The sequence below is a fragment of the Symphalangus syndactylus genome, chromosome 17 (assembly GCF_028878055.3).
Source record: "Symphalangus syndactylus isolate Jambi chromosome 17, NHGRI_mSymSyn1-v2.1_pri, whole genome shotgun sequence".
In the NCBI taxonomy this organism is placed as follows: Eukaryota; Metazoa; Chordata; class Mammalia; order Primates; family Hylobatidae; genus Symphalangus; species Symphalangus syndactylus.
The window spans coordinates 35,372,189-35,398,071 of record NC_072439.2 but is presented as its reverse complement, the minus strand read 5'-3'; the positions used below and the strand labels follow the sequence as shown (position 1 = coordinate 35,398,071).

At 54.0% G+C, this 25,883-nt stretch overlaps 2 protein-coding genes and 1 long non-coding RNA gene across 3 annotated transcripts; 2 read left to right on the top strand and 1 right to left on the bottom strand.

The window, feature by feature from the left end:
* The first annotated feature begins 681 nt into the window (after window positions 1-681).
* HOXC11 (homeobox C11) lies at window positions 682-5,238 on the top strand. Its single transcript, XM_055250268.2, has 2 exons — window positions 682-1,494; window positions 2,751-5,238. Exons 1-2 carry the CDS (start codon window positions 813-815, stop codon window positions 2,981-2,983), a joined length of 915 nt encoding a protein of 304 aa, XP_055106243.1. The 5' UTR covers window positions 682-812; the 3' UTR covers window positions 2,984-5,238.
* A 6,295-nt stretch (window positions 5,239-11,533) lies between these two features.
* LOC129465910 (uncharacterized) lies at window positions 11,534-13,099 on the bottom strand. Its single transcript, XR_008652045.1, has 3 exons — window positions 13,056-13,099; window positions 12,545-12,664; window positions 11,534-11,738 (listed from the first exon to the last, which is right to left on the bottom strand). It is a non-coding gene; the product is annotated as an uncharacterized lncRNA (long non-coding RNA).
* HOXC10 (homeobox C10) lies at window positions 12,726-17,856 on the top strand. The gene is made up of 2 exons (XM_055248613.1): window positions 12,726-13,590; window positions 16,748-17,856. Exons 1-2 carry the CDS (start codon window positions 12,840-12,842, stop codon window positions 17,023-17,025), a joined length of 1,029 nt encoding a protein of 342 aa, XP_055104588.1. The 5' UTR covers window positions 12,726-12,839; the 3' UTR covers window positions 17,026-17,856.
* Window positions 17,857-25,883: the final 8,027 nt, after the last annotated feature.

Below are 25,883 nucleotides of genomic sequence, written 5' to 3'. Positions count from 1 at the left end.
CGCACTGCTCACCACTCGTTTATGACTAATCTGACTCCCTAGCCAGCGGCAGCACAGCAAGCCAGACAAAGTTGGGACACTGGCTTGCAGCTGGGCTGCCTCACCTTTGGGAAACTTCAGATACTCTTCCGGGAGTCTCTCTAAGGACTCCAGAAAGGTAGTTTTGACACCCAGCTCTGGCCAGGAAAAGAGTGGACTTCTTCAAACTCTTGTGAACAGGCGGTGTCTCTGCGGGTTGGAAGGGTAAGAGTCCCTGAGATTTAAGGGAAAGGATTCACTTCTCTGGGGAAATCAGGCAGTGGGGAAAGAAGTCCTCACTCCCACCCTCCTGGTGCTGATCACAGAGAGGAGGCAAGACCCCCATAAGTGAGAGCCCTCCTCCTTCCCCCAATCCTGGGGGAAAAAAGAGCAGCAACTAGAAAAAAATACAATTACCCCCTCCCAGCCACCACCCTCGCCCATCCCACCGCCCACCCCACCCCAACCCTCTCTCTCCTCCTTTGCTCGTGCTGTGGTATGGAGAGAAGGGGAGTGACGAGAGAAAAACGAATACAAATCTGCAATTGATTTTCATAATGTTTCTGCGGTGTTTGCAAACCAATCGCCTGAACGTCCCCGATCTTACCTAAGAGAGAACCCCTCCTACGTCTGCGAAGTGCTCCGAACTGATATATGACAATATCTACTTTGGATCACGTGCTCAGAGAGAGAGAGACTAAGACGGATAACGCGTCATCTCGCCTTCCCAAATTTTCCCCCCTCGCTAGACCGGGTCCAAAACCTCCATCCGGAGCCGGCAGGAGAGGAGAACGATGTTTAACTCGGTCAACCTGGGCAACTTCTGCTCGCCGTCGCGCAAGGACAGGGGCGCAGATTTCGGCGAGCGAGGGAGCTGCGCCTCCAACCTCTATCTGCCCAGTTGCACTTACTACATGCCCGAGTTCTCCACGGTCTCATCCTTCCTGCCCCAGGCCCCCTCTCGTCAGATCTCCTACCCCTACTCGGCCCAAGTGCCCCCGGTCCGGGAGGTCTCCTACGGCCTGGAGCCATCCGGCAAGTGGCACCATCGGAACAGCTACTCCTCCTGCTATGCGGCGGCCGACGAGCTTATGCACCGGGAGTGCCTGCCTCCTTCCACCGTCACCGAGATCCTCATGAAAAACGAAGGCTCCTACGGCGGCCACCACCACCCCAGCGCCCCGCACGCAGCCCCCGCCGGCTTCTACTCCTCAGTCAACAAGAACAGCGTCCTGCCTCAAGCCTTCGACCGTTTCTTCGACAACGCCTACTGCGGTGGCGGCGACGCGCCCGCCGAGCCCCCCTGCTCCGGCAAGGGTGAGGCCAAGGGGGAGCCCGAGGCGCCCCCGGCCTCGGGACTGGCGTCCCGGGCTGAGGCGGGTGCCGAGGCGGAGGCTGAGGAGGAGAACACAAATCCCAGCTCGTCCGGTTCAGCCCACTCCGCGGCCAAGGAGCCGGCCAAAGGAGCCGCCCCCAGTAGGTAGCAGCGGCCGGGGAACGGGAGGGCAGCGAGGGAGGGAGTGAGAGAGGGAGGGCGAGAGAAGGGGGGAGGCAAGGGGAGCGGGGACGGCCTCGTGTTTTGGGTCAGTCCGATTTTATGTGGAGTTTTATAAGCATTCAAAGGATTTTATTATAACCTACAAAGCCCTCTCTCCCAACGACTCGACTTTTTACGATGGAGAAGGGGTGGGGAGGGAGGGAAAAGGGCTCTTTGGAAAAGCCGGGTGAACCCCCCTCCCCCGTTATCTCCCTCGGTCTGTGAAATTTTTAAAAGCGCCACCATTGCGGGCGATATTAACTTTGATCGTGAACTTAGAGGAGCATTTAAGGAAGGATGGGGAGCCGGGCTGCTGAGGAGTGGGGAGGAGGGGAGGGGTGGAGGGGGAGAAAGGGGAGGGCGAGGGAAAGACAGGGAGAGATCCAGAGAGGGGGAGAGGTGGGGGAGAGGAGCAATGGAGCAGAACCTGAGACAGGGAGAGACAAGCCAGGGCCGCTATGATCGTTTTTAAAACTAGTTTTGAAAATGTTCAAACTATGTGTTCGCGGGTCCTCGAGCAGAAACCCAAGCAACTCTGGGGTCAGCGGCGACAGGGGAATGGGGCGAGGCGGCGCAGGACTCCATTGCGTTCCAGGCGGGGGTCTGGGCGTTTCTCCTGGGTCCGCGGCCTCCGTGCTGGCCTAGAACTGCGGTGTGGAAGGCGAGGCCCCGCGGGCGTCCCGGGGCGCCAGGGCCCCGGAAGCGGCTCTCTGGTGTCTCAGTGCCTGCTGGCCGGCTTCCTCCCCGCCTCCCGACTGCTCTTGCCAGATCTCACTGCTTCGCGCCTGTTCTCAGCTTTCCCCCCAGATTTCTGGGGGAGGGGGTGGGCTTTCCGAACCACTAGGAGGGCGGCGCAGGAAGGGCCCGAGGGCGGAGGGGGAGCAGACAGGGGCCCGAGGGGACGCACGTGTCCCCGGAGGGCTTTCCTTCTGTCCCAGACCCTGTCAGCCGCGGCTCTCGCCTGAGGACTGGGGATGGGGTCTCGCAGTGGCAGGGGGTGGGGACCCGCTAGACCTGGCAGGGGGTCGAGGCTTGCCCGGGCGCTGCGGCTGCAGGAGAGCCAGCCGCCTGGCGGGAGGGCTGCCCGCGGTGGGCTAGGAGAAGGGCCGCTGAGCACTCAGCGGGCTGGGGTCGCCCGGGTCTCACGTGTCTCTCTCCCCCCTCTCCTCGCACTTGCCCCCTCCCCTCCCTCCAGACGCCCCCCGCACCCGCAAGAAGCGCTGCCCTTATTCGAAATTCCAGATCCGGGAACTGGAGCGAGAGTTTTTCTTCAACGTGTATATCAACAAAGAGAAGCGGCTGCAGCTGTCCCGGATGCTGAACCTGACGGACCGACAAGTGAAAATTTGGTTTCAGAACAGAAGGATGAAAGAAAAAAAACTGAGCAGAGACCGGCTGCAGTATTTCTCGGGAAATCCGCTGCTGTAACCTGCAGACCGGGCTCTTTTGGGGGCGGGGGGAGGGGAAAATTATTTTATTTTATTTTTATTTTTTATTTTTTATTTTCTAACTCGTCTTCTTTCCGCCGGTGGAAAACTGGACTGTGGCCAGGGCTGGCCCCCACCGCCGTGGCCGGCACTCCATTCCGGAACCTCCTGGACCCTCGATCTGACTCTCGCTGTGGGACAGGGACCGGGCCTGGAAAGGGGGTGAAGGGAAGAGTCTGATGCACGGCGAGTGAACACCGTTGGCGCCGAGGCCAAGACTTTCATTTAAAAGAAAATACACCTCGGCGACAATGTCTTGCTGCTCGGATTGGGTGGGGGAGGGGCGACAGTAGTGAGCGCCTGAGCCGAACAATCCTCGAACTAAAAGCCTTCCCTTGCCCAAGTGAAAAGATCCGCTAAGACAGCATGTCTGCCAGCGGAAACTTCTCGGGCTCCCCCCTCTACCCTGCCCCACCTTGCCCCACTACTTTAGGGGGCAGCTAAATGTGATCCTGCCTTGCTGTGAAATTTCTGTACCTTCAACCTGGTGTTAGGTGTGCAAAGTCCGTGTCCTACCTCCGTCTTCGCCAAGGCCCCGCCCGAGCCTACTTGTTCTCCCCCTGAATGTGTAGAACCTTCCTTTGAAATTTCTTAATCGGTGCATTGAGGTTTCCAAACCTTTTTCCAAGCAGTGCCCCACTTCATGGATTTATAGCTATAGTCTATGCAGTCGTTACCTCTTTTTTTGTTGTTGTTTTTTTTTTTAATAAAATTGAAGATTGGGATGGTGGAGGAAGTAGGGAGATGGGATTGGGCACCTCCCCGGTGCTGAGGCCTGGATTTTTGTAAATAAATTTCCCAAGCGTTTCTTTCCACCTGGAGGGGAAGGGGGGGACGCCCTCAGTGAGATTCAAATCACCCATCTCTCCTCCTATGCGTGAGTGCGTGTGTACATGTGCACTCCCCACCCTGCTCCCTTCCCAGAGGGATTGCTGTGAAATTTTTTTGGTGGCAAATAAAGATAAATTTCATTCTGTTCAATATTATGATTTTATTTGACCCTTTTATTAACCCCTCTCCTCTTAAAATCCTCCATGCTCCCATGGCGGCGGCGGAGGAGGAGGAGGCAGGCGGGCAGAGCCCAGCGGGTGAGGACAGGCAGGCGGAGGTGAGACAGGCCGGTGCTGGCCGGCCTGGAGCTCCTCTCCGCTGGCAGGGCCAAGAGTGTGGCCGTAGTTTTCTCACATTCTCAAGCTGAGGACATTCCATAGCTACTCTGAAGCTCTCCTTTCTCACGTGCAGCTCGAGCTGTGTCCAAACGCCCAGCAACGGCTTTCTGTTTAAGTACACGTTTGTTGTGGAGTTAATTGTAACCATCATCGAATTTAAATTTATAGGAATTTTTTTGGCTCCACCGCCCTTCTGCCAGATGTCTCCGTCTGTCGCAGTTAAATGTGTAGTGTGGAGGGTAGGGCTTTTTTTCTCTATGAGAAATCTGTATTGGAATTTTTATACACTGTTTTTAAGGAAGGAGGGGACAGAAGGAGAAACCAGCCCCCTCCCTCTCCTCTTCACAGCTCCTGGGGGTGGGAAGGTGGGGCCTGGCTGCTTTCCCTCTGGCACAAATGGCCAGGCTCTTCCAGACAAAACAAGACGCCTATACTGGGGCCACCCTGATGTTTATACATTGGGTGTCCCACAGTAGAAAGCCCCAGAGGTTTGTTTTGTAGAGTTGGCACTGGGGATGGAGATGACCTGCGGGGACAGTCACCATACCCATCTATATTTGCTGCATGTTTCTTCTGTATAAAGATAATCATGGCCTTTGCAGTCCTTTCAGTGAAGGCACTTCGTTGGTCTCTGTTTCAAATTCGTTATTTGGGGACAGAGGTTCAGGACCACTTATCTCATCTTTCCCTCCTCTTTCTGTCTTTGTATAATTCAAAGAAAATGTTTTTGTCAATACAATTCTGTTGGATGAAAGGGAAAGCATCATGACTATCAAATCTAGGTTCTGTCATTTTTGATGGTAGGAATCCCTGCAGCTTAGGTATCTAAATTTCTAATTTGTAAACATAGGTCGGGTCGTGAGACAAGATTTGCAAATTAGGGTGTATATGCAGCCCACAATTCCCTCATGTGCCCACACACAAACTTTTCATTTAACTCAATGTTCCTATGGGTGCACATAAGAAGGAATATTATTTGTATGCTTTTGTCTGTTGTATGGAGTAAACCTGACCACATACACATCTAGAGCTTGTGTCTCTGTGGTGTGTAACCATTGGCAGTGTTTGTTGAGTGTAGGCAGGAATGCAACTGAGGGGCCTCTGTACATTTGTGTGTGTGTGTGTGTGTGTGACACTTCTCTAGGTATGATGTTTACCCACTAGCCACATTAGGAAATATTAGCCTGCTGGTCATGTTTCCTGTAAAATTAGGATAGAGGAAACTCTATAAGATGAACTTATTTATAAAGCAAAATATTAGCCTCCAAATGCCTGATTTTGGATAAAAATATTTAAAACCCGCAGGTACCACTTTCTCTGCAATGTGGAGCCCAGAAATGTCCTTAGCTCCAAAAGAGAGTTCTGGTGGATGAGAGGAGAAAGTCATCATGAAAGAAAAACAAAGGCTTCTGTGACCCAAGCCAGGAAACTGCCAGTCCTTGGTGACCCTCTAAAAAGGAGGAAAAAGGGTTTTTTGGCCCCCAAACAAACCCACCTTCGGTCTCCCAAGGTGTCCAACCCCCCTTGCAGGTCAGGGGCACTCTGGGCTCGACCTCTTGGGGTAATCCCCTCCAGCCGCAGCACTGCCCGGGAACAAAAGATCCTCGTCTAGACGCTGCCATAAAGCACCCCCCCACGTCTCTAAACCCAGTTTCATTTCGACCTTAACGACCCAGTCTGGCCTGTATTAGAAACTACTTCCGCCCTAAATAGTAAACAAAAGTGTAGTGGAGGGTCTTGGCTCTCCCAACACACCCCAGACCCCCACCTCCTCAGCCCGTTGCCCCACATTTTTCCTCTTCTCTCCAGCCTTTCTCAGCTCCCAGCTCCCCAGCCCCTTTCCTCCCCGCCCCGCCCCCCCACAGTAAATAAACCTGAGGCCGAGTTCAAAGTTTCCCGGAGCTAAGGAGGAATGCTGGTTGTAAAAATCCAAGTTTATAGCGCACGTGGGAGTTTACAAGGGTATTAAGTGGTGTGGGCTGAGAGAGCACTCTGGGCCCCTCCCCCTCCCACCATGGGTTTTGGGGGTGCAGGAGGAATCAAGGGCACTCAAAATGAGAAATGGGTTTGGGAGTAGCCTTGAGTTTGGGGTTTCTTTGTCACTTAGACTCTTAGGTGGCTGAGGAATGGCGATGCAACGGCCCCTTGTAAGAAGACTCAAAACCCCTGCCAAGCACCTCTGAGAGAAAGCCCCCTGGCTCTAGGTGTCCCAGATGGAAAGATTGGGGAGCCCTGTTCTGGGGGAGCAAAAGGTGCAAACCAGGTGTCTGAAAGGTGAACAGAGTTGGAAATACCTAGAGCCAGTTCTCAACCAGAAGGGGAGAAACTACCTTGGGCTAATTTCTCGAGTGGGCTGAGAGCAGAGAGGGCTCTTCTCTTAAGGGCAAAGAAGAACTTTGAACTTCAAGGGAGTCAAGGGCACCACCCCTTCGCTTTCCCCGCCTCTGTCAGGAATCCGTAGGGCAATTGTTTCTGGGCCAGTATTCCCTGAAGGGGGGAGCTACTGGGGTTTTCTGGTGCCCCAGGGTTGGATAATGCTGTTTGCTAACCCCTCCCTACTGAAAGCCCGCCAGAACCAGTGCACGCGACTGCACTCTTTATTATTCATATAAACCTTTGGAAAAGGCAATGCCCGGGAAGTTTTTATAACTTTGTTTGGCATAAAAATTTTACAAGATTCCCCATCCCTTAAAAAAAAAAAAAAAAAAAAGTAAGTTTTGGTCTTACCATAGGATGAAATCACAGGTCTTTGAAAGGCAGGAGAGAGAGGGGCTCTGAGGGGTGGCAATGCAGGGCAGGGAGTGTATGGGGCTGCCTTTCTCTGTCTAAGGCAAAAAGTCTTGAAGGTCTGAGTCAATCCTTCCTGAGGCCCATCTTGGACTCAGCTTTGGAGCCTCTTTGGACAGAGTCCTGTCTACTCTGCTCTTGCACCTTTACAAACTCTAAAAGTTTGGACAATATCAGCATGATAAGACCTTCCCCCATCACACCCTCTTGTTCTCCTGTAGGCACTACTCTCTCTCTCTCTCCCTCTCTCTCTCTACACACACACACACACACACACACACATCTCTCTGCACAGTCCCCCTCCAACCCACTGCACAAAGCAAAGACCCATAACCTTGACTCAGACTGCTGATTTGGGAGGGTCTCTGCACACACAGCCCTGCATCCCTGCCTGCCGCCTTTGAAGTCAACAATGGGTTTGAAGAAAGAATCCAAAACACTAGGAAACTCCTGCCCAAAGACTGCAGTGGTTGCAGGACCAAAGGAGACAGAGGGCCAGCAGAGCTGCAGTCCAGGAGCAGAGAACAAAGGCGGCCATGTGGGAGATGGCCTTGCCCACAGATGACCCCTGGACCTGCCCCTCAACCTGGGACTGACAAAATCCCACTTGCTCATTTCCCCTGACTCCAGCCTTGGGAGCACCAACTGGGCTCAACTTTGAGCCATTTTAATGTTTCAGCTCCGGAGGTCAGGACAAAGATGGGACGGACTTCTCAAAAGGTAGGCCTGGTAAACAAGCCTCCTTTGGGGTGATGGAAGTGAAAATACATGACCCCTGAATCCTGGCACTTCAAGTAGCCATCAGCATTGTATGGATGTGCCCCAGAATCCTATTTTTCCTCCCTCTAATGGCGACTGCTGGGGCCTGGCTGCTGAAAACTGGCAGCCCTACACTTCGCCTTGTGAGGAGGAGCTGAGCTAAGGCTCTAGGCGGGAGAAGGTCAACTCCAAGCCTTAGCAGCTGGGCTAGGGAGGCATGCGACTGAGCCTGGTGCTGTCCCCCTCACTAAGCCCAGCACATCAGAGAAAAATAAGGAAGGCTAGGAAAGAAAGTCAGGAGGAAGGAAATAATTGGAGAGAGAAAAGAGCAAAGAATGAATTGCATAATAAAGAAAGAAGGAAACAAGGAAATGGGAGAAATAAGGAAGACAATTAAGAAAGAGAAAGGATTGGATAAAGAAGGATAAAATAAATTACAGGGAGAAAGGAAGAAAAAGAAAAACAGAAAGAAGCAAATAAAGAGAAAAGAGGAGGATGAAACAAGAAGGAAAGAAAGAAGAGAAGAAAAAAAAGAAAAATAAGAAAGGAAATGAAGGCAAACAGAGATCTTTGAAAAGGAATTTAACCGGTAAGAAAGGTTCGGTGTTTTTCTCCGGAGCAAGCCAGCTTAACCACAGCCCTGACTCTAGCTAGAAACCTGACTTACTGGGGGCAACTTAGAAGCAAACCACTAAAGTGGGGAGCAGGGCCTGCCCCTAAGACATCCTCCCACCCTCCTCCCAAAGCTTCTCTCCGAGGTGTCTTCGGTCTGGTTTCAATTCAGGGGAAAAAATTAAATAACTGGCCAGCTTTGGCAGGGCCAGGAAGCAGTCAGACTGGCGCGGGTTATCAGAATTCGGGATTCGGAGATCTCAGACAGCACTTTGGGTAAAAGTGAATATCTGTGGCTGTGTACACATATTTAAGTGCAAGTTAGACAAGTGTATAGATGCTGAACTCCGTAGCATCTGTGTGCAAGTGTGTACAATGTCAAGACGTGAGAGATTCTGCTGGCCGAGCTGCGGGGGGCTGTGAGGTCCAGAGTAGACCAGAGGCCGCACTAAGCGTCCTCAGCCTCCTACCTCCCTCTAATACCTGTTTGAAAATCTTTTTCTTTTCTGGGTCTCTGGGCATTCCGAATTTTGCCTGGAATTTCCCTGCTCCCAATTCAGCTGGGGCAGAGCCTGGTGCTAGTGAAGAAGAAAAGCGAATCTTTTCTTCAAGTTTTGGGAAGGGAAGGATTTATCTCGGCCTCCAAAGCAAGGGGAAAAAACCTGCAATCTCTGGTGTGATTCTGTTTTCTCTTTGCTTAAAAAGATTTCAATACACACACTTTATTTTTATTTTATTATTTAACCCAAAAGGGAAAGACATTCTTCCTTTTTCACTTCATCTTCAGAATTTCCCAGTTGACTTTCTTAACCTGTTGGGGAAATTCCAATTTTTTGCTGGAGAAATCAGGGTGCTTCTGGGGTGTGTTGAGGGCTACAGCCAGGAAAGCAACCAAGGTCCTTTTTTGTTCATTGAGCATATTTTCCTTCTTCTGCTTTCACGTGGGGACGCCTAGCGCCCCAGCCTTTGGGCTGCCCTGTGGAACCCACTGGATCCTCCCAGAGTATTCACAGAGCTCCTGAACCCTCCTCCCCTGCATTGCTCACAGCCCCACAGGCAGAAGGAGGCCCAGCCCCATCCTTGCTGCCTTTCCAGGATCTGGGTACCCGGGAGGGGAGAAAGGGGCCAGGGCATTGGCCCTGGGTGGGATTTGTCAGGTCGTATGCACAGCCTGAGCCCCACTGTGGCCTGCAGCGCCTGGATTTTCATGTTCCCAAGTTGAGGTAAGAAGGGGGAGCCCCACACTTAGGCTTAGGCATAGGTGTCTCGGCACCCTCGGAAAGTTGGGGAAATGGATTAATAAGAGTCCATATGTGGGTGATTCTAGCAACACAGGCGTCCCCTGGATCCTAATCCAGTTGCCAAGGGCACAGGCTGAAGGGTCTTGGCCCTGTGGGGCAGGGCGGTGGGTGCCTGGCGGTGGCGGCAGGCGGGGTGGCTGTGGCGGCCCGCATGCCTTTGAACGCCAGGCCCGGACAATAGGACCGAAACAGCCTTTGCTCGTGGCCTCGGGAAAGACCGAGCCCAAGGGGGCAGGGCTGGGACCCAGGCCCGCACGAATGCTCCCTTCCCCAGGATAAAACACTCACTTTTTCCTTCCTTTTACCTCCACTGAAGCAGAATCTCAAAGTCTGTGAAAACCCAACAAGTTATTCAGGTCTGCCTCCGAGCGGGCTCTAGTTTAACAGCTCCGAGTTTTCGTTTATCTTGCGTAATTAGAGGCAAACATTTGTCCCACCGGGGGTCCCACTTAGGCTGATGAATTTGATTTCTTTTTTCATTAATGGGCCGTGTTTATCATACTTCTAATTATTTCAACTTTAAACACTATTCGTTCTTGTGAGGAGGTGGGAGTTCTTGTGAGGAGACGGGAGGCTCCTCCCTGGAGTATTATTTTCATTAATGATGGCGAGAATTCCGAAGCGACTCTGTCCTCTCCCTTGGCTAAGGTGAGAGGTAGGCTTGGAAAGAGGTTGGGTGGTGGGGCTCCTGAGGCCGATGGCTCTGCCCCCTGTGTGCTGGTTCCCCAGGCTACGCCTTGGGGCTTGTCTGAAGTTTATCTCCTTCACCCTTTGCTGCCGACTCCTTCACCCCCTCCCAGGCTGGGCTCAAACCCTTTGCGGCTCTTCCCCGGAAACCTTTCTCTGATCCCAGCCTGTCCTGGCTGGCCTGGGCAGAGGCTCGGGTAGCGCTGTCCTGGCCCCCAGCTACTAACACCTAGAGAAAAAAAAGAAAAGGCTGAGGTGGCCAAGGGCCACTTGGCCGTGGGGAAAAGGACCCACCAGACTCCAAAGGGGGTGGTAAGGGTAGGGAACCGGGACGCTAAATTCCTGGGAAAAGCACACCAGGCAGGAAAATAAAGGAGACGTGGAAGAGGGGGGAGGGAACCCCCAAAGCCATATAATTCTCAATTGCTTTGGTATTTAATTTCATCGTCCCATAAATGAGGAAATATCAGTTCCCATACTAAATTTTTATCCCTGGCTGATAAATATGACGGGAAATTTTCGTTGGGTCCTCGTAAAAGGGAACGGTTTCGATCAAACTTGTGGGGAAAGACTAATGCAGATAATACAAACAGAGTGGCCATAAAGTCTCGCCCGTTTCCCGCGGGATGGGCGGTGGGACAAATGGCTCCCTGGATTGACTGCTGCCCGGACTGTCCCAAGTGTGGGGCCTAAACAGCCTAACCTTGCCCTGGATAACCCCCATGCTGAGGCCACGGTGACCCTGCAAATGAAAACACGAAACCATTTCAAATCTCCCCTGGCCGGTCCTGCAAGCAAATCATACACTCCACATTTCCTTCCAGTTTTCCGGAGGTTTAGGAACCCCTGCGTCTTCTCTCTCCACCCCTGGATGGGGAAATTCGGCGGATTTCTTTCCGAGGTCTTCTAGCGCAGCGGGCTTGGGCCTCCTTAGAAGCGGTCTAGCCTCCTCACTCCTCCACGCCAGGGCGCTGGGCTCCAGTCCTTTCCCCGCCAAACTCCAGCCCTTCGGAAAGTCTGAACCCTAGGCTCTGTCCAAGGAAAAATGTGGGGCGACCGGAAAGACAAGTTGTTCTCCAGATTCTGTTTCCTGAGGAAGGGGTGGAGAGTTTAGTTCGCTTTGGAAGAAGGCGATGGAGAAACGGAAATAACTGTTTGAAACATACGATTCCCCTTATTTCTTCCTTTTATTTAAAAACAACCACAAAAATAGACTGGTCTGTCTTCCTTCAAACATGCTCCCCAGCCCATGAGCTCTGTAAAGGACGCTTCTCTGGGTCGGGTTTTGTTGCGTCTTGTGTGCTGGTTTCCCGTGTGATAGGTGACTCCTCCAAACTGACCGAGGCTCCGCAGATTCCCTCTTTCTTTCCCGGAATATTCCCTGTTTTAGTGGGGGCAAGGTCACGCGGAAAGCGAGGACGGCAGGGCCTGAAGTAAAGCAGCAGAACCGGCTCCAAGGCCTTGTGGGCCCCTGAGCTGGTGACCCAGGAGCCGCCCAGCCTGCCAGGCCCAGGCCACAGCTCTCGGGTCGGGGATCGGGTGCCTCTAGTCTCTGGCTTCCTCTTTCCCTAACCCGCGTCCATTCCAAACCTCCTTTTCCGAGCAGCCATGAAGCGACCGTGACCCCCTCCCTGGCCCACCCTAGAGGCTGGAGATTCCCAGTCAACCCCCACAGGGAACTTGCAACTCCACCAACCTCCAGCGCCGCGGCCCCTAAGCTTCCAGCCCCGAGGGCCAAGCCCGGGGAAAAGAGGAGGCGGGAGAGCAGAAACTTTAGTCCTGTTTGGGATTCCTTAACTTTTTTTCCCCTTTTTCTGCTCATCAGATCCCCCCAACCCTTCCCAAAAAAAAACCTCACCCCACTCCCATCCCCAAGGTAAGAAGCAGGAGTCGGGTCCGGGGAGATGAAAAGGGGAGATGAAGAGTGGGGAGAAGTACCTGATTCGTGTCTCGGACCTTTTAATTTGAATTTGACTGTTTTGAGCCCCGGGTTGCCTCGCTCTCTCCCTCTCTCCCGCATTTTCCCCCTCTCCGCCCCCTTCTCCCCAGGAGTTACAGGCTGGTTACTGGATAAACAAACCCCACTCTTCCTAGAACCCTCACCCCCACTCCCCTCCACCCCGCTACCGCCCCTGCGGCCCGGGGGGCGCTTCCTTTGTTCGCGGGGAAGGGCTCCAGTGCCCCTACCCCGAGGCAGCTGCTAGGTGGCGCTGTTACTCCACTCTGCGCGCTCCGCCTGCCGACAACTTGACCCCGCTGACGTCACGGCCGTCTGAATCATCAAGGCCATTTTCAAATCCCATTGGTCTAGCCGTCACATGGTGAGAACCGAATGCGCGGATAATTATGGAGCTGATATTTCCCCCCTCCCCTTCTTTTTCCTCCCTCCCGTCCAACCGCGCCCCCCCTCCCGGATGGGGAAAAAAAAAGATGTCAGCTCCTCCGCTGTAGTATTGCTCCTTAAAAACCCCTCTCTCTGAAAATGACATGCCCTCACAATGTAACTCCGAACTCGTACGCGGAGCCCTTGGCTGCGCCCGGCGGAGGAGAGCGCTATAGCCGGAGCGCAGGCATGTATATGCAGTCTGGGAGTGACTTCAACTGCGGGGTGATGAGGGGCTGCGGGCTCGCGCCCTCGCTCTCCAAGAGGGACGAGGGCGGCAGCCCCAGCCTCGCCCTCAACACCTATCCGTCCTACCTCTCGCAGCTGGACTCCTGGGGCGACCCCAAAGCCGCCTATCGCCTGGAACAACCTGTTGGCAGGCCGCTGTCCTCCTGCTCCTACCCACCTAGTGTCAAGGAGGAGAATGTCTGCTGCATGTACAGCGCAGAGAAGCGAGCGAAAAGTGGCCCCGAGGCAGCTCTCTACTCCCACCCCCTACCGGAGTCCTGCCTTGGGGAGCACGAGGTACCCGTGCCCAGCTACTACCGCGCCAGCCCGAGCTACTCCGCGCTGGACAAGACGCCCCACTGTTCTGGGGCCAACGACTTCGAAGCCCCTTTCGAGCAGCGGGCCAGTCTCAACCCGCGCGCCGAACATCTGGAATCGCCTCAGCTGGGGGGCAAAGTGAGTTTCCCTGAGACCCCCAAGTCCGACAGCCAGACCCCCAGCCCCAATGAGATCAAGACGGAGCAGAGCCTGGCGGGCCCTAAAGGCAGCCCCTCGGAGAGCGAAAAGGAAAGGGCCAAAACTGCCGACTCCAGCCCAGACACCTCGGATAACGAAGCGAAAGGTAAGGCCGCCTGGGCCGCGGGCGCCACTGGGAAGTTCCGGCACTTGGTCTTCGCGGCCGGGGAGGGGGGCAGGGGAGAGGGTTGGGCCCAGGAGGCCCCAGACCATTTCGGGAATGCGACCCTGGCTTTCGACTAGTGTCCGCTGAGCTCCAGGCTGGTGGCGCGTCACTTAGCTGGGGAAGGTAAGCGGCGACGTGGAGGTGTCGGCCCGGCCCGGCCATGGGTGCTAAGGCGGGGGCGGTGCGCACCGCGGGCAGCCTGCAGGCGCAGTGTGCTGCACCGGACTGGTGGCTGCTCCCAGGCGCGTGCTGGCTGTGGTTTGCTTTCTCAATGCTGGTGTCCTGGGGAGCTGACGTCCCCCAGCTCAGGTCAGGGTCTTGCAAAAAGCCTAAAATGGCGATCTTGGGCCAGGGACTAGGGAAGACTGGGGAGATGGGGGGGTTCTCTTTACTGCGTTTTCCCAGTTTAAAATTGTTTCCTGCGAAACGCGATTTGTTGTTTGTGGGTCTGATTTGTGCGTGCAGCTTGGGCTCCTGCGGCTTTTGGCTCGGCCGGGGGCCTTGGGCAGCGAGGCTGGGGCCGGAAGAGGTGGAGGTGAAGGGCTGCCCGCCACGTCCCTCCCTCCTCCAGATGCCTGGCTTGGATGGCGTTGGAACAGGGCATTTGGAATGTTGTAAGTTTTCTGTTTCCTCTTTTAATTTTTTCTTTTCCATTTTTTTCTAGTTAAATTATCTTTTTTCATTGGTTTCCAAAAGCAGCTTACAAATGAGTGGTTGGGAAATTTCTGTGTGCGTGGCAAGAGATTTTCTCCTGAAAGGGAATGTGGCTTTGGTTGGATTTCATTGTAATTTTGGTTGAGAGAAAGCCCAGCCAGAGTTCAAGCTCAGGGTTCAAGATTCATTTCTGCTGTAGGAGCTGGGGGCCTTCGGGATCTTTCTCTGATACCTGGGGAAAGAATGTGGAGGAAACGGGAGCAGGGGAGGGAAGCTGAGGGGAATGACTTTTCCTGAAAAGTTGTAGTAAAGAGCCTCAGAAAAAGGCCCAGCCAACGGGGAAGAATAAACCTGCTCCCCACAACACCGGCTACTGGTGACAGTATATAAGGGGCTCATTGGGTGTAGAGGAAGATGAAATACTGAGAGCGGAGCAGGCTGGGGGCGGCCTGGATCTCCTGGTGCTTTGTATATGGACGCGACGCACACGCATGTCTACGGGCGACCTGTGCCACACTCACACACATCCATATTGCATGATCCTTGCACACTCACGCATGCCCGCTCACACATGCACAGGCACTCTTTTGGCGGGCAAGGGCAGAGCCTCGTCCTCTTGGGTGTGCAAAGGTGGCCTTGGTAAATCATCCCCATAGAGACACTGACTGGAATATGAGCACTGGTGTGTTCATGAGGATAAGGGAGAGGGTGAGGCGCCTACAGCCTCGAAGCCTTTCTTGTGGCACGTGTGCAGTGTGAAGGTTTAATCTTATACCCTCTCTACAGACCCTGAGCTTGGTTAGGGAGCAGATTTGGGGCAGGAAAAGCTGCATTCTAGCCCCACCAAAAGCAAAGTCAAGGTTAACAAGTTCACCTCTTAACTCGACATGCACCCATTCCCATAGGCTCTCCCTTTTCTCTAGCTGTCCCCACAGCAACCTAATCCCTCCCACCCCAAAGAATCTCTCTTACCCTGTACCCTGTCTGTGCCCTTCTTTCCCCTCCTCCTGTTTTGATGTCTCCACCAGGCCAGAGGCAAGAGAGCTTTTGGCTAAACTTCTCCATTTATAATTTGTCTTGTCCCCCCACCCCACCAAACCTAACAACCCCAATAATAAAATAAACAGGACGTAGTTAGATGTGGAGAGCCTGTAAACAATCTGGCAAGAAGCTGCAGGTGCAGAGACAGGAGAGAAAATTCGGGACATTCAGATTTTTTAGACTGCAGCCTCAAGTTTGCCTTTTTTGTGTGTTTTCTGGTTCCTCTTAGGCCCCCACCCCACCCCACCTCCATCAAGATAAGATCCAGGAACCTGGCAGCCTCATTTGAAATAGGGAGGAGAGAGAGCTCAGAGCCATCAGCAGAGTCCTTTGCTGGGTGTCCTCTCAGGTCTTTGGACTCTGTTTTTTGCCCTTAAAAAGATGTCCAGGTTCCCTTCTGCTACTTGAGAAACAAGGCTGGTCAATTTCAGCAAGAATGTGTGTCAGGGATAGAGGCTGTCAATAAGATCATGGGAAATACACAGTATTCTATAGTATCTCATTACAAAAAAAAGACTCATGTACATATCTATGTGTGTGAACTTATGTGTATAGGTGTGTGTATCTCTGCAGGTATACATGTGTACTTGCAGGCATACACATCTACGTATGCACAGACCGGGCAGGGGGTTTCTGGGAGGCTGCATTTCCTCAGGATATGTCTCTCCCTTGACCTTAGGTCCTTTGGCCAGGAAACTTGTTTGAGGACACCTTAGGATGCCCCAGCTCTGTTGCCCCTGACCTCTGCTGCTCTTACAAGCTCCCCTCAGCTACATATACTTACGAGAAATGATTAAGAGAGCAAGAGATGGCAATGGGAGACCTAAGGGAGCAGAGTCACTCTGTGGCAGCTCAGGTTGGGGTAAGAGCTGGGGGCCCAGTACAGGGACCACTGCAGTGGCCTCTGGCCACAGATCCTGGAACAAAGTCCCTCCACTGAGTTGAAACAGGTCAAAGCTCTCTGGGAATTTCTCTGGTCTGTGGGTGGACTCTGCTCTGATCTGGGGCCTGGAAAATGCTTTTCCGTCTGGTTGGATTTTTCCAGAGCTGGAATGAAACAGAGAGAAGGGGGGACCTGGCAAGGTTTAGGGAATCTGCCAGGGTCAGCCAGCTGGGGGAAAGCCAGGGTACTCAGGATCTTTTAGATTAAGATGGACTTGGGTAATTTAAATTTAATAAACGCTAGGAGGCAAGAACTTCCTCCCTTTATCTCCCTAAGTCTAAACCCCAAAGAAATTGTAAGAACCCTGAGCCTAAGAGGAGCCCACCGGCCAGGCCCCTGGGGCAAGAGCAGCTCCCCTGTGCTCCCTCAGCCACCCCACAGCAGGCTGGCAAAGGCTGCAGCGCTGAGAGAGTTTTCGACTTCGAGGGATACTTATGTAAATAATGTTATTTTTAACAGAGGAGATAAAGGCAGAAAACACCACAGGAAATTGGCTGACAGCAAAGAGCGGAAGGAAGAAGAGGTGCCCCTATACTAAACACCAGACGCTGGAATTGGAGAAAGAATTTCTGTTCAATATGTATTTGACGCGAGAGCGCCGCCTGGAGATTAGCAAGACCATTAACCTTACAGACAGACAAGTCAAAATCTGGTTTCAAAATCGCAGAATGAAACTCAAGAAAATGAACCGAGAGAATCGGATCCGGGAACTGACCTCCAATTTTAATTTCACCTGAGCGCGCGGCCTCTCCTCCTCCCTTCCCCCTCCTTCCTTTCCCCGCCCCTCCTCCCTTTGTGCCTGGTGATATATTTTTTTTTCCTCCCTGAGTATAAATGCAACGCGCCTGCAAAAAGGGCAAAGACCTCAGACTCTCCTTCCAAGGGACCTATGGTTCGTGCTGCGAAGATGCTTCCACTTAAAGCATGAGAAATGGGGTGCCGGAGTGTGGGGTGTGGTGTGTGCCCCCATAGATGGGGGTGGGAGTGTGGCTGGTGTGTGTGTCAAACCCTCACTCACCCACGCACTCACACACAGCATTCTGTTCTCCATGCAAAGTTAAGATCGAATCCACCCGCTTGTAGGGGAAAAAAAGGAAAAACATTGACCAGAGAGGGTCTGTAATCTCGCAGAGCACAGGCAGAATCGTTCCTTCCTTGCTGCATTTCCTCCTTAGACTAATAGACGTTTTGGAAAGTTCGGCTAGTGTTCGTGTGTTTGTCGTAGCACCCAGAGCCTCCACCAAACCCTCTCCGTGTCTTTACCTCCCAGTCGCTCTAAGAATCTGCTTGAAGTCTCGTATTTGTACTGCTTTCTGCTTTTCTCCCACCCCTCCCAGCACCCCCACATCCCCCATCTACTAACATCTCAGAAATTTCATCCAGAAGAACAAAAAAATTAAAAATAGAACATAGCAAAGCAACGACAGAATGCCCCCCCCCCCAATATTGCCCTGTCCCTGTCTGGAGTTGTGTTATTTAAAGATATTCTGTATGTTGTATCTTTTGCATGTAGCTTCCTTAATGGAGAAAAAACATCCTAATAAATTTCCAGAATCATAATCCTCAAATGGATGGTTTTTTGTTTTTAGTGATTTTTAGCGACACCCCCTCCCCCGAAGAGGCTGAGTGTGTGGATGTGTGTGTTTTGTGTTTGACTCATCTCCTAGAGCCTTTCTAGAACGTCTCTTGGCGGGTTTAATGTAAGTGAGAGACCATAACGTTGATTTAAATATTATCCAGGTGACCACAATAAGTCAAGGTCATAAAACAGTAATGTCAGGACGGTCTTGGTGCGCGCGAGAGGTGGATTTTATGATCTGCAAATATAATGTGGTGCTGCAGTAAAAGATGCATTTAAAGGTGACTGGAGGAGGGAAAGAGGCAGAGAGCAAACTGCAATCTTGAGGAGCAGACGGATCTGATTGCCGGGGGTGCTGGGCTGGGCGCACCCCACTGCTGCTGGGGGTCACCCCAAGAGCCCCCCACCCATCCAAGGAAAGGAATAAACTTAACCGCTGGGGGGGCATGAGGAGCTCAGCCCCCCCAACCTCGACAGCAGCTAACAGAAACGCCAGGAGCAGAAGGAGAAGGAGGCAGCGACAAGGTAAGAGAAGCGGTTTCTTGTTCTTCTGTTGGCGGCGGAGTGGGGATGAGCGGTGTCCCCAGGTGCCCGGCGTGCAGCGGACAGAGCCTGGAGGAAGGTGTTTAGGGCATCCGTGCTTGCCGAGAACCCAGGCTTTCCTTGTGGCCGCTGGCAGCGGAGGGCAGCGACTGGGAGCTCCCTCTCCTCCCCTCCCCGGCCCGTTGCTGTGGGGGTTCCAGGGTTAAAGGGATAAAGTGATGGTTTTTGGCTTCTTTATCTTTTCGGGGCACTTTGGGTCTCCTCAAGGTCGACACTCTGGTCTAGGTGTTGCTCAGTCTGGTCGTCTGTTGGTGGGGGAGGGGGAGTACAGTGGGTTGAAGCTTGAAGCTTAGGTTTTCCTGCTTTTCGCTGGTTTGGATGTGAGCCTCGTCCAGCCTCTTGTTCCCTGTGCTCCCTGGCTGTAAGGTTTTGCCAGGCAAGTGGCCTGATTGGAAGTGGCTCCAGAGCACAGGGCTATGATTCAGCCACCCACATTCGCTGAGAAGCCTAAACCGAGCTGAGAGGGAGAGGATCAGAGGGAGTCTAGGAGGAGAGTTCAGGAGAGCCAGATGGACAAGACAGGGGACCCAGCTCCAGAGTGGAAGGAAGATCCAGCTTCCCCCAGGGCCAGGGCCAGGGCCAGATGCAGGGGAATAGCTCCACTGCGGTGCTGGGGGTGGGGCAGGTATTTGGCAGCCAGCGGTCCCATTTCACCAGATTTTTCCTGAGCAATTTGCTTAGACCAGAAACTAATGAAGGCAATCAGACACCCTACCCACCCAGCAACCCAAAGTCTACTCTCTAGTCCTTAGGGAGGTTATGGGGGCGGAAAGGGGGACGGGGCTGAATTTCTTCCTTCCCCAACCCCGTTCCCTTCTCCTCCGGATAGATGCAAAGCTGAATCTCCCGCCCTGCTCGCTCAGCTGATCTGTGGCTTAGGTAGTTTCATGTTGTTGGGATTGAGTTTTGAACTCGGCAACAAGAAACTGCCTGAGTTACATCAGTCGGTTTTCGTCGAGGGCCCCAACACACCTCTCCCACTCCTACCCTCCCCAGTGGGACTGCCCCACTGCCCCCTCCCAGATAGGGCAAAGTGGGTGCAGACCAAGGAGGGCAAGCTGTGAGTGGGGTTGCAGAACAAGTCTGGAGAACCCTGCTTTATGCCATCCTCTCAACCTGTCCCAATCCCTGTGACTAAGGGAGAGGAGTTTTTCCTGCAGCTATTGTCTCCTGGGCCCAGCTGATGGAGACAGACAAAGAGGGTCCAGCCAATTCCAAGGAAATTCAGGAGTTTGAGTAAGAGGTGGCCTGGTGGGCCAGCTCAGTTGGGCAGCAGGGTGGGGCAGAATCATTAGCAGAAAGAGGAGCACAGAAAGAGAAGAGAGTCTCTGGAATGGTTAGCCTTTCCCACCTACCACCTCCAGTTGACTGGGGCTCGAGATTCCCCTTAGAAAAGTGGGGTACCTGGAGGTTCCAAGAGTTGGGGAACTCTGAGCCCCAGTCCAGCCCTTTCCCCTTCCCCTTCTATAGCTCCATCTCCAGGGGAAGGACATGTTTGTGGTGTTGGTAGGTTAGAGGAAAGCCATCAAGTCCAAGTAGAACCCCTCACACACACACATGCAACTGGGAAACATCAGGGCAAAAAACCTGACTCTGGTCTCTGTTTAGTCGTCTGTGGCCTGTAGGCCTCAGTCTCTGTGGCTGTGACTGTCAGGCAGTTGCCTGTCTTTGCACTATGTGGAAACATCTGGGTGAACAGAGGCTGCCCGTGCCCACCATTGCTATGTTGGTGGAAAGGTTGTTGGCTGATGCCAGGGGGAGGAGGGGAGGAGAATGGGGTAGAGGAAAATCTGAGCAGTGTGAAACTTTGCAAAGCTTCCTCTAGTCCTTTCCCCTCCTGGTTCTTCAATTCTGGCCCTGGTTGCTACAGAGAAAGTTCTCAAAAGAGGTTTCTTTGCCTGCCTGCGGGCGGAGTTGGGGGGGAATAAATGGGGGAGGGGTTATGGAGACTGAGGAGATACACCCCTGTTCTCAGAGATACTGGGAAAGAGAAGCCAAAAGAAGGTCAGGTTCTTGGTTCTCTTACTTTGAAATTATTATGATTATTAAAACATTATAAATGTCTAAACAGGGAAACAAAATTATGTCCCTGTAACAAAATATATACAGAGTTCTATATTCTCACAGTCATCTGCTGGGAGGGATATATGTGACCTTGTATGAGTGTAGGGCTCTGTTTCTGTCTCCCCTAGGCTCTCTTAAATACCCTGTATGTATTTATACGTATACACATTTATTTTTCCCCTCTCTTATGCGAACATATTTGTTTTGATTCCCAAGGAAGCTGGAGGAGAAAATGGGAATAGAATTTCTTGTCTCCCTAGCTGAATTGTTGGTCTGTCTGTCCCCCATCCCTTTGTGGGAGAAAAAAATTTCTTCTCTTGAAGTATTCAAACCTCTCTATGGCTCCCAGGGAAATGGGGAAGTTTCCAGAGAGTCAGGCCAGCCGGTGGGAAGCAGGCAAGGGAATCCCCTAGTTTGGGAGCTCCTAGCAGCCTTTGAGTCTTCAGGCTGCCCCAGGCACACAGTCAGTTGGGGCAAAGCGTGTCCCAGGCAGGGACTGGGTGCTCAGGAGCATTTGGCTTGGAGATAGAGTCCCTGATGGGCCGAAATTCACTAATGAACGACTTCTGTGCTTTGGGTCTCTGTGCCCCCATTTCCGTTTCAGAGCTGTTGGGCTTATGTGTGGGAGGTCATAGAGCCGGGGGTTGAGGTGTCTCCTCCCCAAATGCAGAGAAATGGAGCGAGGTCTCACAGGGCCAAGGTGAGGGCCAGTCTGGTGGTCAGAGCCCACCCCCGGCACAAGGCCGTGGATCATGGCTAAGGCGATGGTAATTATTTATTCTCTTCGCTGGAAGGGAGTCTTCAGAAGGAACAGCGTGAAGAGAAGAGAAAAAATTATCTCTCTCGTCTGCGGATATTAAGATGGATTTTTATTTCTTAAAGGACCCTCCCCGCCGAGAGCGCATAAGCGTAAACTTAATATATGCTCCGCAGCCCAACTCCAGAAATCGCAATAAAAGTTAAAACCTCCCCTACTGGTTTTTTTTAATTATGATATGGGAAAGAGGAGCAGGATTTATAGAGCTGAACTCTCAGTGTGTGAGTGAGACTTGCGGGAGGAAGAAAAGGCAAGAGCTCGCCAAGGCGAGCCTTGGTCTCTGAGATCTCTCGTCGGCTGCTGGGGCTCCGGCTCAGCCTGGCAGATCCGCTGTGGCCTCTCTGGGACCTCGCCCTGGCCCACGGCCTGACTTCGGCTCGGAGATGCAGCCCTTCCCGAGAACAGGTGAAGAAGGCGGCGGCAGCGGGAACTGGGGGCTGCAGGTGGGAACGCCAGGGCTCAGGGCTTTGTGTGGGTCGTGCAGGGGGCGAGGTTCGAAGTCCTGGGCCGGACCGCAGTCCGAGTGTGGCCCGGACGGCTGCGTGGCCAGGAGGGGTGTCCGGGCAGGGCGCGAGAGCACCGGCAAGGTGGATTGTGTATGGACTTTGGCCGCAGACAGAGCAAAGCGGGCTCCCGGGCTGTGGCCGGCGGCGAGGCGGGCAACCGGATGTTGAGTCTGTAGAGAGGACTTTGAGGTCTGCTGGGTGTTTGGGCTGCCCTGGGGGCGGCGGCCCAGAGTGTGGAGCACTCGGCACGCGGGGCGCGGCGGTCAGCGTGGGCGAGGCACCAGGCCCTGCACATCTCTGCAGCTGCCGGGCCGTGTCCGGGACGTCTGAACTGAGGCCGACCAATGGTCACAGCATGAAAAATAAATGCAATGGAAGGTTTTTCTTTCTTTTCTTTTCCACGTAAGAGGTCCTTTCTTTTTTCTCTCTTTCGGAGATACCTGGATTTGGTCCAGAGCAGGTTGCCCGCGGGAGGGCCCCGCGAGCGGCAGCGCGCGAGGGAGGGAGAGAGAGGGAGGGCGAGAAAGAGGGAGGGAGGGAGGGAAGGAGGGCGGGCGGCGGCGGCCGTGGTGGCCTGGGCTTCCCTCCCCAGGCGGGAGGCGGCTGCCCTGTATCTATGGCCGTGGGGAGCGGAGGAGCAGGTAACGAAGGCGCTTCCGAAGCGGGATTGGACCAAACCAGAGGGACCGAATCTTCTGGGTCTCTCTGCCTGAGTCCCTGGAGGGAGAGAAGGTAGGGAGATCGGCGCTCGTTGGGCCTGGCAAAGAGGCCTCGGGAAATGTTGAACCTGTATGTGATCTCAGGCTCACACTCATGTTGTGGGTCTGTCTGCCTCAGGAGATGCGGTTTGCCTTTCTGTCTGAGACGCCCCAAACCCTGAGCCCTCCTTCCCAAGGCTGGAAAAAAATCGGGAAAAACGGCGTAATTTGCACTTTCATTCATTGGGTTATCTGCAACTCAGCGGGGCTGGTTAAGGCGTCCCCAAGTTGGAAGGGCGCTTTGCTTCTGTTTTCTGGATGCAGAGTCCTCTGACTCCCTCTGCCACAGGCTGAGTTTCCGGCTCCAGGTTCGCGTGTCGCCCTGAGGTTTGAGGCCAGACAGCTCGCAGTCGGGCAGGGAGGGCGGGGGAGAGACGAGCGGCTCTGGTCCCTTAATTGTACTTCGGACCCGTATTGTCTCTCCTTTCGCCACCTCCGCTTCCTCAGTCTGGGCTCCAAAGTCACTGCAAATTTCCTTGCGACACATACATCACACAAAAGATCAGGTAACAAGGCGCTCAGGGCCATTGGGGCTCCGGGCAGGGCAGGGAGCGGCTCTAGCTCTGGGGCGGCTCCCCCTCCAGCCACTCCCAGGCTGGAAAACCAGACCGTGTTGGGGGAGCCGGAAATAGCCCCGTTTGCTGCGGAGCGGCAGGGCGGGGGCGCCGGCGGGAATGCAGGCCCGGCAGGCCGTGGCTTTGAGAGGGCCACGTTCACAGGCCCTGGGGATTTCACTCCTGCTGGGCTTGGGGACCTGACTCCTGGTGTGTAGGGATCCCAGATACCCACCTTGGGTGGGGGCAGGACGCGGGTCTCCTCGCGGCAGGCCAAGAGAACTCAGTTTCTGCTTCCAGCGCAGGCCTTAGCTAGGAGGAGTTGTGTGTGGGTGTGTTTTTCCCAACAAAGAGGGATCAGGAGACAGAAGGGAGGAAAGTAGAGGGGAACCAGGGAGGGGGCGGGGAGGGGGAGAGGGCAGTGGAGAGGTGAAATGAGCCCATTTCAGGGGGAGAAGGAAAATGAAAGCAAATGGAGTACGGCCTTCTCCGCGCAGGGCGGGTGCTGACGAGCCGGGAGAGGGCTCCCTGCCTGCGGCAGCCGGGATGGCCCGCTGGGGGCACCGGAGAAAGCCTGTTTTAAATTTAATCCGAACTTGACGGTGTGGATTGAACCGGAGGGAATTTAAATCACTAAAAGGGAGGCGCGGGGCAGGGGCGGGGGACGACTCTAACCTGTCTATCTTTCTGTCTGTCCTTCCCACGGTGCTAGTTTGGTTGTGGCCGCAGCTGTCCAGGTTTCAGGTGATGGAGTAAGGGTGCTCCTCCCCCTCAGGGGTCTCCTCTGTGCCCAGTGAAGTCTTTTGGGGGTGGGAGGGAACTCTAAGAACCAGAGTGAATGCACAGCTGCGAGCTAAAGCTGGGGTTTCCCCCTCCCCAACGAGAACTCCTAGTGGCCTCCAGTCCCTGGGTTTGCCCCAGCGGTGCTGAGGAAAATTGAAGGGAGTATGTGGGTGAGGGGAAGTCTGGAGTATGGCAGAAGATTCAGGAGTAACTGAACCCCAGGAAGACAGACCTTCCTTCTTGGTGCCCCTATATCCTTTGTGCCCCGCCCCCCGCACCTACAAACCTGGATTTGAGGGAAATCTGCAGGTCCGCTTCAAAGCCCTGGTCTGCCACCCACCCCCCTCCAAATGTGGAGAATGGGGGCTACAGGCCACATGCAGTTATGGACCTGCGGAACCTCCGCCCAGTGGACTCCGGGACTCCCAGCCTCTTCTAGCCCCCCTCCCCAAGGCCGCCTCTCTCCGAAGGGCGCAGGGAAAATGAGGCATTGGCTGGGAAGGGGCTGTGGGCGAGGCCTGCTTCCAGATCCACAGCCGTGCCTGCCTCTGAGTGGGAAGAGTTCGGAGTTCATACTCCCGGAAAATAAAATAAAATAAAATATAGGAAAGGAAAGCGTCAATCTCCTCGGTTTCACAGGGGATTTCATGGCAGCAGGGATCCCGCCGGTAAGCCTCACTGCCTGCTGCTGCTGCCTCCGCAGAGTGGGCAGGCAGGGTACGCAGGCAGCTCAAGAGTCGAAAAGAAGGCGGTGTTCAAAGCGGGTAGGAGAGAAGGGGGCGTCTCTTTACAGACCCAATGTCTATTTGAGGAACTCTCCCAAATAGCAGAGGCCCATTGGGGAGGCTTCTTAGGGACTCTTTCCTCCAGGAAAGCTGAGGCTGGGGCAGCTGGCCTTGTCTCCTGGAGAAGACGCAAAGGAAGAGCAGACGTGAAACCTCTTTCCTCTTCTGTTTCTTCGCTCCTTGACGAGAACAGGGCTCAGCCCCCAGCTGCCTGAGCGGCTGTCTGGACCAATATGGGGTTCTATATCCCTGAGGCCTAGTTTACCCACCCGAGCAAGTCTCCTGGGAGGGACAGGAGAGGAGGCCTCTTCCGCCTTTGTGTCCAGACAGAAGTGGCCGCCGCGCCCGGAGCCAGTCCCGCGGCAAAGGCCCGGCAAGCCAGCGGGCTGCACAATGCCACGGCTGCTCCTCCAGCTCGCCCCTGTCCCGTCCTGCCTGCGTACGGCCGCCCTTCCTCCGCCTCCCTCTCTGCACGCCTGCCTTTCCCGGCTCTCCTATCTCTTTTCATCTTGCCTTCCTTCTTTTCTTTAATTCTCCCCCTTTTTTCTCTTTATTCTAATGCTCCGCTTCCTTCTTTCCTCTCTTGGGCCTGACTCCATGTTTCAGTTTGTCTGTCCCAGGCTGTCTCGGGTTCAGTCTCTCTCAGGCTCTGTCCCCTGATGTCCTCTTGGTCTCAGTCTGGCCCCGGGCCCCGCTGAGGGCTAAACGTCTCTTCTTATTGCTGCCAGCAGCCGCCCAAGAGCCGGGCCCCGGGTCCTCAGTCGCCCTGGGCTGGGGGAGGTGCTGGCTGCACTGGGGATTTGGAGAAAGCCTCGGTAGGGGGACTGGAACCTCCTGTCTTTTCCTTGAACTAGTGAGGGAGATTTTTTGATTGACAGCTAACCCAACTCCATCAAGGCCAAAGAGATATTCTGTTTCTTGTTGTAAGTTGGGTTTCCCAGCTCAGTCCAGCTCAAGGGAGGGGAAGACAGTGGCGCCAAGGAGCTGAACCCCCAAGTCGCCTCTCCCCCACCAAACACATCCCTCATCCTCCCCCATGCGTTGAAATCCCAGCCCCGTTAAGCCGCCCCGTTAGACCGAAAAGGAAAAGGAAAGAGCCAGAGAGGGGGAGGAGCAGAGACTTGGGAGGGGGCCTATGGAGCTGGG

What these genes read in the sequence shown, in the direction of transcription:
- HOXC11 (XM_055250268.2), top strand. Translation starts at nt 813, where the DNA reads ATGTTTAACTCGGTCAACCTGGGCAACTTCTGCTCGCCGTCGCGCAAG. An exon ending in GGCCAAAGGAGCCGCCCCCA is followed by an intron (nt 1,495 to 2,750) that starts GTAGGTAGCAGC and finishes CCCTCCCTCCAG; the next exon opens with ACGCCCCCCGCACCCGCAAG.
- HOXC10 (XM_055248613.1), top strand. Translation starts at nt 12,840, where the DNA reads ATGACATGCCCTCACAATGTAACTCCGAACTCGTACGCGGAGCCCTTG. An exon ending in CTCGGATAACGAAGCGAAAG is followed by an intron (nt 13,591 to 16,747) that starts GTAAGGCCGCCT and finishes TATTTTTAACAG; the next exon opens with AGGAGATAAAGGCAGAAAAC.